Below are 9426 nucleotides of genomic sequence, written 5' to 3' on the forward strand. Positions count from 1 at the left end.
TTGTGGAGCTAACAACGAAAGAACAACAATAACGCCAGAAAAAAAGCCGAGAAGGACAAAACCCAGAAAGATAGGAGATAAGACTCACTTTTTGAATAGGTTGGTTAATGGGGGATGGGGAAGGGAAGGGGCTGATGGAAGTATAAACTGAAAAAGGGGTCGATGGCAGGATTACCTTACAGGTGGATTAAATGTCTAGGAGGCTGAAGTATGGATCTGTAAATAATGGTTTGGAGGGACAGTAAAAATGGAAAGACAAATTATGCGCTGACAGAAAACTTACCACAGAATCAGAGTACTCTCCCAATTCCTCGAGACTAGGGAAACTGCAAGATGTGGACACAGACGGAGATTTGTACGGACCTGTGTCTGAAAGCAAGACAAAATTGCATTTTTAATAGACTGTCTAATTCATGTCAAATGCCTGATGCTGACTGCTGTTACTAATTATGGTGTTTCCAAAGGTTGTTCTTGCCTTCTTGTTCAGTGGTCTTCTTTTTTTTCGTAAACTTTTTGAGTATTTAATGGTGATGTAGAGCCTGTACAGCACAGTCTCTAATCACTCTTGCATTTATGCATTTTGCAAGGCCATTTGAGCCAGTGTATTTATGTAAGAGAGTAGAATAAGTGACGGAAACGAAACCAACCATGCCTTTGTTATGGACTGCTAAATTAACATTAAGTGCTAGTGTTTGTTATTCCCATCGGAGAAGACAGTGCCGACATACTGTGTGTTACTTATAAATTTAAAGTATCAATTAGGATTATAGCATTTCAGGTACCTGGACTTAAATGATGATGAGGAAGTTGGTGAGTCCCCGAGAAAGGATCACTTTTGTACGGCCTGTCCTTTCTGTCTCGTCGCCTTCTCTCTCGCTCATCTGACGTCAGTGCAGACACGTCTGAAGTAGACCTCAACACTGCAGTCTTGAAACAGAAATTCACACGGTGAGATGTTGATATTATTGTTTTTTCTAAAATCTCTCAGTAAATTTCTATATGTATTTCCAAGATAACAGGAAAAATGAGCCATTTGGTATGTGAATGCGTGTGTGTATGTATGTGTGTGTGGGGGTGCAAAAGAGTGTTTGTGTGTGTGTGTGCGTGTGTTTGTTTACGTTTGTGAGTGTGTTTGTGTGTCCATTGTGTGTGTGCTTGTGTGTAATGGGTGCTTGTTCGTGTATATGTCCCTGTATGTCTCTCTCTCTCTCTCTCTCTCTCTCTCTCTCTCTCTCTCTCGTTCTCTCTCTCTTTGGGTGTGTGTGTGTGTGTGTGTGTGTGTGTGTGTGTGTGTGTGTGTGTGTGTGTGTGTATGCGCGTGCGTGTGTCTTTATATAATTATATCGACTTCCAACCACCCTCAAATAAAAAAACAACAACTTTTAAGGCAACACAACAAGTTAGGACAGCTGGAACCAACCCTCAACTTTATAGATCTAAAGAGTCGTCCAACTATTTTTTTGAAAATCCTCCCCACTCGTCCAACAATTCACATCGTCATTAAGGGCTTTCCAGCAACTTACAAAATATCTACAACGCTTTCTAACTGTACGTACCTTTCAGAACTGTCTCGAAGTAACCATGAGCTACGATGTACGGTCTCCAAAGTTCTCATACATATTCTGAACACTTTCTCTTTGTCCACAAACGTCTTGCGCTTCCAGCAACATAATTATGGCGACATAAATCATCCTCTAACCACCCACGACTTTATAGAAGAAGAGAACCCTCTATTAACTCATTAACTGTTATCCCATAACTCAGGCTCCCATTCTTCTCTTTTTGCCGGTAGTTTTCTATTGTTCTGTAGCCCTTCAGACCTTTCCATGTCTATCTCGAAAGAATTTATTTTTGTTCATTTTGAAATACTTCAAAATAAAAGTGGAGGAAGAAAGAGGATAACAAACAAAAATGTGGTGAGTAAATTTTAATGAGTAGAAATTTTAAAAAATTGGCTTTCTGAATCTTATTTTCTGACTACCCACCTTGTTCGATTGGTCACTATCGGAGTTGGAACTGGTCGGGCTTCGTCTCTGTGGCGTCAACTCGGCGTTACTGAAACTGTCACTGTTGGCCACATCGTCACTGAGCTCTGACGTCATATCCGAGTTGGGGGTTGGAGTCACAGATGTGTCGCTACTTCCACTCGAAGAAATGTTTCTTTGGCTAGTACTTTCGGACACAAGGAAACAAGATGAGGCATCGACTGCAGGGGGCGTGTCAGGTTGTTTCTGGGTTTCTTCAATACAATCCACATCAGAAACACCAGACAGCATCTGGTCTGTGTCATTATGGGAAGTTTGCAACAGAACATCTTTCTCTTGATCAATGACAAAACCTAAGCTTCCTACAAGGGCAACATTAGGCGGAGACAATCTGTCGACGCTCTCAACACTTATAGGAGATTGACGATCGCCGAGGGCAAAGCTCGAATGTTGAGAGGCAGAGTCCAATTCTTCACTGTCAAACATGTCTGCTTCTCTATCTCCTTGAGGTCCAGTAACTATAGAGGGCACATTGGCAGCAGTTTCGTTAGGAGGTGGAAAATTGGGTACTTCGTTACCCGGCTGACTGCTTTCGTTCTGGCTATTTTGAGAAGAACATTTTGTGGTGTTTTCATGACAGTCCCGACTAGAGTTTGTTTCCGGAGTGCTGTGTCCACAATTCAGAGTGTGTGGTTTTGACTTGTTCAAAACGTTTAACGACACCGAGCGTCTGTACAGAACTGGCCTTGCAAGAACCGACTGGCTCTTTTCTTCCAACAAAGCTTCGGTGATATCAATAGGTTTGACAATAGCGGGATGGTCGATGGGAATCTGGGTATTTGGCGTTTTTTCTGTTTTGCTTGAAAGATCTCTGCAGCTTTTGGAACTTGGACCCATGGGTGGTTCCCTAGTTGAACTTTCACTAAATTTGCCGAGTGCCAAAGACTGCGGCTTTTGCAATGCTGTAAGGTCGGGACTGCTACTAGCATGACTGGACGTAAAAGTATCCTCTTTGAGGAGAGCAGCTTTCATGCCTGTTGACGACTTAGATCGGTGGAGAGGCAGTTTGCTTGTGTCGAGTGCAGCGAAGAAGGGCACGTCATCAGGTGTGATGGTGATGTCTGGATGTTGGAAAACAGGAATCTTGTTTTGTGTCGTGTCATCTACCATAAGTTGGTCTCCACTGCACATGTCGGAAATCGTCGTTGCAGATAGTTCCAAAGTAGGAGAGGTTATCACTTTACAGTCAACATCATCTTCTTCAATAACGTAGATATCGCTGAAATGATCAGGGGCCATCTCTCGTTCAGATGATTCGCTGTCTTTGCCTTGGGAAGAATCCCTCGGGGTTCGTTGACTTTTAAACTCTCTAAAACTCGGAATGTACATTCTTCGTCGCTGATGTGGAGAGTCTGTTGCACCCGCTGGCGTTTGGTTTGTTTCTTCAGAGTGTTCAGGAGCCTCTGATTCTACATTTGATGGTTTGCCTCTTAAGCTCATGGACGTCGCTGCTTTTTTTAACACTCGATTTCCATGGCGTGGTCTGTGGGAGGCAAACTCCTGGCAACTGCTAGAAACTTGTATACTGTTATGTCGGTCATATAATGACACACTCCGTGATATTGAGGTCCTGCGAGCAGACTGATGGTCATCGCCGATGTGCTTTGCTTCACTGTTTTCATCATTGTTGTGGTCGCTGTTGTTGTTGATGTCGTTCCCACTGAGTAGCTCGTTCACAACGTTTCCCATATCAAGTGATTGCGTGGTGCTGAGGTCGAAATTGGACAGAGATTTTCTCATTCCCCTTTTGTGAGAGCCAAAAACTCTCCTCTCTAGGATGCCTGCGTGTTTGGCTAGATGCTTTTTGAACAGTTCATTACACAAAAGACTTTGGACTCGCCTTGATTTTTCTCGCCTACCCTTTGCCTCACTCCGAGATGACTTGATGCTGAACTCAGAATCGATGGAACTAATCGAGTCACTTCTTTGACGCCCAGGTGGATGCAAGTGCTCTTTGTTTTCTTCATAGTTCTGATTTTCTTCACAAGGGCTACATACCTCGTCATTATCAACTGTTTCCAATGTTTCTTTATCAACCATCACTTGAGGCGAGATATTGGCGTCATGATCACCCGCGAGAAGTGTTTGTTGTTCAAAAGATTCTTTTGTTGCACACGTTTCGGTGTTTCTTGAGCCACCAGAAATATCGAGGTCAAAGGCCTTTTGTGTCTCCAAGATGGATTCATTTTCTTCTACCTCCACCAAATCTCCGTCGTGTGTTTTCTCAGAATCATAAACAGTAGTCTTAAACTTGTGTAAAACAGGTTTTGTTGGTATTCCACAGTTGCTGAACTCGTCGTTAGTGCTAGTCATGCCAGGCTCTGCAAGCACCAGGGGCACCTCCTTCTCTATCAACGAATCAGAGTTGCTGTTACCTATTGCTGAATTTGTGATATCAGGTGTTTCATTAGGTAGAGACTGTACACTAGTAATGTCGTCCGTTTCTGTGACAGTTTCAGGTGAACTTGACCCGCTCTCAAGGGAGGCGCTATTGCCATTTGCCTGTCTTGTGACTTTCTTACTATCGAGATGTTTGCGGACTGAACTCAAAGTTCTCTTAACGCTTGCTGAAAAGGTGTGTGATGATCGACTTAGTCCAGGGCACTCAGGGATAATGTTCTTCTTTGCAATAAAATCATTGTCTGTAGAGTCTATGGAAGAAGGATCTTCAGAACATACAATGTTTATTGCTGGTATTGCACTGCTGTTTTCGGGTTCAGAATGTGAAACGGCTTCATCTAGCTCTTCAGAAGAGACAACAACATCCTCATCACCTATTGATGTCTGAATATACGTTTTCGATTCCTGCTCAAGCGCAACTGAGGATAGGATAGGACCGACCGGTTTCGCTTGGTCTCGCTCATAACTGGTTTGGATGTTCGAAGTGGAAGAAACATTCTGCAGAGATGACGAAATGCTACTTGGAGCAAAAACATCATCGAGAGATGTATCATCACCACTATCAGGGTTTTTAGAAGAAATTCTAAAATGAAGCTCATCGTGTCCCTGGGATAAAGAACGAACAGTGTCATTTAGAACTCCGGAGCCAGATATGGGAGAATCTGTAATGTTCTCCTCTCTGAACGAAGATTGTGAGGAAGTAGAGTTTGCGAGATTGTCTTGCTGGATATCCGTCCCACTGCCATGGCCGAATAGCTCAGGAGAACTTGTATGTGTTTGCTTCAGTTTTGATAAACTTCCTATACGTGTGGCATGGGCGTTTCTTTTATTTACGTTTTCCTGAGCTTCGGGTGATACAGCTAAGTCAAGCTCCCCATGGCCTTTTATGTGATTGAGACAGGGAGAACTCCTGCACAGAGAGGAGTGGTTTGTAGCATTACCTTCAAATAGCGCTCGAGAAGAATCCTTCTCTCTTGGTTTTGTGAAACTTAGCAGACTAGCGATAGATTCCCTTGCCTTGGCAGCTTGTAATCTCCATGTTGATTTACTTTTTGGCACGCTCTGGGTTCTTCTTTTAACCTGACTGGTTGTGGCCCAGTAGTCTATGATTTTGCTATGTCTACTTTCAACAATAGTCTCCTCAGACCAAGCACTTTTTACATCAGCTGAGGGTTCAATCTCCTGGTGCTCGGTGACGTCATCTTTTTCGAGAACTGATTCCGGACTGTGAATAGTTTGGGTTATGGACGTAATTTTGCCTTCACTATCAGTCGGGATATCTTCTGTGTGAACCACAAAAGGGTCACTTGTTACGTACCGTTGAAAGACGTGGGCAGCTATGGTTGATGATTCTTCCTCATCATCTGATTGCACAATTTTTCTCGCATCCGCAACTGAATCTCTTCGAGATCGGTCCGACCTTGGACTCGAATCATACGACAAATCTGGAGAGTTTTCGTCTTGGAAACTTCTTGAAACTTCACAATAAGGTACACATGATACTTCAGAGCATGCCCTATCAGTGATTTCTGGAAGCGCATCCCTCCTTTCGATTTCACCCTTGCTAGAATCGTCGGATGAAGGCGAGGAAAAACTTTGTCTTCTTGTCCTGGGTGAGAAGTCAAGTTTTTCAGAACTTCTCCAACGTCGTGCTCGGGCGTCCAGTTCTCTGAATTGGGTAGACGTCTTTCTAGGGTGACTCCCGGATACCACTTCGGTGGTAAGATACCCTGAAACGTTGCCAATGCTCGAGTAGTCTCCAGGAGAACAATCTACTCGCTGGACATGAACACCAGTGTCCTGGTGAGTCTTTGCATCGTACGTGGACTCAATTTTATGCCTGCTAGGCTGACCTCCGTGAGCAGAGGCGGGTCGTCTCTGGATGCGGTTGAGGCACAAGTCGTTAGCTCGGGGCGTCATGCCAGACCGGACATAACGCCGTGATCTCTCAGGACTCGAGCTTGATTTAGGACAGGATTTTGGGGGCTTAGAACTGTAAGGTAAAACCCCTTTTGTTCTGTTGTTTGGAGATCCAGCGTAAGATTTTCCAGCTGCTATGGTCTCTTGTCCAACTTCAATGTCTTCTGCTGAAGGCAAACTTGAGTTCAAAACCGTAGATACATTATTTAAGGAATCAGGCTGTGATGGGGCCAAATGTCCATAGTCAGTACTGCATGAATCGGTTTGAGCAGAGCACTGAGTATTTTGGGCGATAGCCCCCATCCCTGGCTCCATGGTTTGAATTGGAGGTCTCTCGACCTCAGTAAACTCTGTCTCGATCATGGCAAAGGAAAACCCCCACTTAGAAGGGCTACCTTGGACGGCTAAGACTCTGACATCCGGAAGTCAGTGTTGATCGTCTCTGAGGGCTGATTTGTTACATTTCTCTGACGTCACACCTTATTCAGGTTCTTACTCACACAGCGCCAAAAGTCTAGGTTGATGAAATGCAGATATCTCTGACTTTTCTATCAGCATTCAAGCATCTCAGTATCCTGGGAAGGAGAAATTAATTTAAAAAACATGAGAAATTTATCTTTTTTAATATAGTAGAGGGTTTTACGGCGCTCGCAACTGCATAAGGTCATATGAGCGCCAAGGGGTGGGTGTCAACAGAGAAGTCTTTACAGGGAATCAGACTTAGACTGCTCACCTCTCTAGCTTCAACAGCACAAGGTCTGCTTCGACTATCAAGGCACCCCAAAATAGCAAGTCACAAGGGAGTGACAAACATACAAAAGAAGTAGAGGAAATGACAATAGTAAGGCTCAAGAAAGAAAAAGCAGCAGTTCCCTGTTGTAGATCAGGCACAGTTATGAGCGTGACATGAGTCAGCCCATTTACAATTCTACTATGCTTGAACGAGATATGTCCCCCCCTTTGGGAATGGCCCAAAGACACTTCAGTCAGTGGCACTGCCCCGGGGGGTTAGAAATTTATCTATTTTATTTGTTTGAACACCTATCCCTAAGTGACTTCATTAGAGACAATAAAGAGTACTTAGACAATTTTACGTAACCCTACTTAAATTCTAAGAGGAGAACGTATTTCCAAAACTAAATTTTCTTTAATTTTTTACTGAGTCAAGGAGGAGAAAGTCAGCAATGTTGTGAATATCATTGATAGATAGATAGATAGATAGATAGATAGATAGATAGATAGATAGATAGATAGATAGAAAGAGGGAGAAAAAGAGAGAAAGAGTGAGAAAAAGAGAGAAAGAAGGAGAAAAAGAGAGAGGGAGAGAGAGGGCGGCGGAGATTTGGGGTGAGGGCAGAGAAAGAAGTAGAGAAAGCGGGAGGGTAAAGAGATAGAGACACTCGAACAGGTATGTGTTTGTGTGTGTATATATATATATGTGTGTGTGTGTGTGTGTGTGTGTAAGTTGGAGAGAGAGAAAGAGAGAGAGAGAGAGAGAGAGGGAGAGAGAGAGAGAGAGAGAGAGAGAGAGAGAGAGAGAGAGAGAGAGAAAGAGTGAAAGAGTGGGAGAGATATAAATATACAGAAAAAAGAATACGGTGACGAAGAGGGGGACATAATTAAATACACGGACAAAAAAAATGAAAGGCAGGTAACTTAGTAATTAGATGTTGCCTCCGTCGAAACAAATCTAACTGCATACTACTACAATGAGAAGAGATTGGGAACAATAAACGAAAATCCTATAAAAAGTTTCATTCGCTTTACTCTTGGACAGTAAAAGTAAAGTTGTCCCGAATCTGATCCGGACATTGGGGATTGCCTTGTTAGTGAGACAACTTCCTGGGTTTTCGGCATGTTGTGATAGGCTGGCCAGTTCCTTTCCACGCTGCCTTTACTTCCCCAACTCTCGGACAGCGTCGAAGAAGTATTCACTCATGAACCAAAGCAAGTAAACGCTTGAAAATGCCATTTTCAAGTATAAATGGGTGGGGCTCAAATCGATGACCTACTTTCCTGCGCGCGTACACAAACACACTCTTGCAAACACACACTCTCACACACACACGTACACACTCACACACATAAAACACACACACACGCGCACACATACACATGTACATGCACACATATGCACGACCCCCCCCCCCCCCCCGCTCCTGTCTACCCATACGTGCCTTTGTCCGGCCCAAATAAACAATGACAACCTTTTCAATTCAGTGTAAAGTAAGAAAAACAAAGAGTGATACAATATTGTATTTTGATTGTATTGACCTTACAAGTGCTTTTTTTTCTAGTAAGCAGTTTCTTGCACGCAATTTCCATGCTGCGTGTCTCGTTTTTCTTTGTGCCATGTTGCTTTATCTATAAACACGTAACCTTTATTGTTTCCAAATGCACGTTATTCGTTATTGTCCTTTTAACTAAAAAACAAAACAAAACTAGTTTTCTACTACCACCGAGTCGGTGGACTGATGAACAGAATAGCGTCCATTCCGCTACGAAATTCTCCACCCACCGAATAGAAAACATCTAGTAGAAGTAGTTGGCCAACAACTCCCGAGGTAAACCTCTCTACAACAATTCGATTGTCGATTGTCCTTACAATACCTCGGCATTCACGGGGGTTTTCTCGTACGTGGGTGGGCCGACTAATGACCGAGGGTATGCCAATCTGTTATGGTTTATTAATATTGTATGACGCACACCCCACACGGGGAAGTTACACAAGGGGAATGGCACTCCCGCGTTTAGTCAAGAGCCGATGAGAGCAATGAACTGCACTGTGTTATCCCATAATTATTGAGTTCGGCTGAGAAAATATTTGCCTTTGGTCACTGTGATTTATATCCGTTCTTTTGTCATTATCTGGATTGTTTGTCTGTTGTCTGTCTGTCTGTCTGCCTGACTGTCTTTGCGTTTACCTGTCAGTCTGCCAGTAGTTCCCTCTTTTTCTCTCTCTTTCTGTGACTCTTTATTTCTCTTCATTTATCTATTCGAACATTCATCCGTTCTCCCAAACCAACGTCTTCCTCCACCTACCCCCCCCAACTCCCCTTCA

At 43.5% G+C, this 9426-nt stretch overlaps 1 protein-coding gene across 1 annotated transcript; it reads right to left on the bottom strand.

Moving 5' to 3' along the window:
* Nucleotides 1–283: 283 nt before the first annotated feature.
* LOC106010980 lies at nucleotides 284–6980 on the bottom strand (the record flags this gene model as incomplete). The annotated part of the gene is given in 3 exon segments (XM_013080092.2): nucleotides 284–369; nucleotides 783–927; nucleotides 1986–6980. Coding segments are annotated over 3 exon segments (4974 nt in total), but the record flags the coding sequence as incomplete, so codon positions are not given.
* Nucleotides 6981–9426: the final 2446 nt, after the last annotated feature.

This window comes from Aplysia californica, unplaced genomic scaffold (assembly GCF_000002075.1).
Source record: "Aplysia californica isolate F4 #8 unplaced genomic scaffold, AplCal3.0 scaffold00074, whole genome shotgun sequence".
NCBI classification, from domain to species: domain Eukaryota; kingdom Metazoa; phylum Mollusca; class Gastropoda; order Aplysiida; family Aplysiidae; genus Aplysia; species Aplysia californica.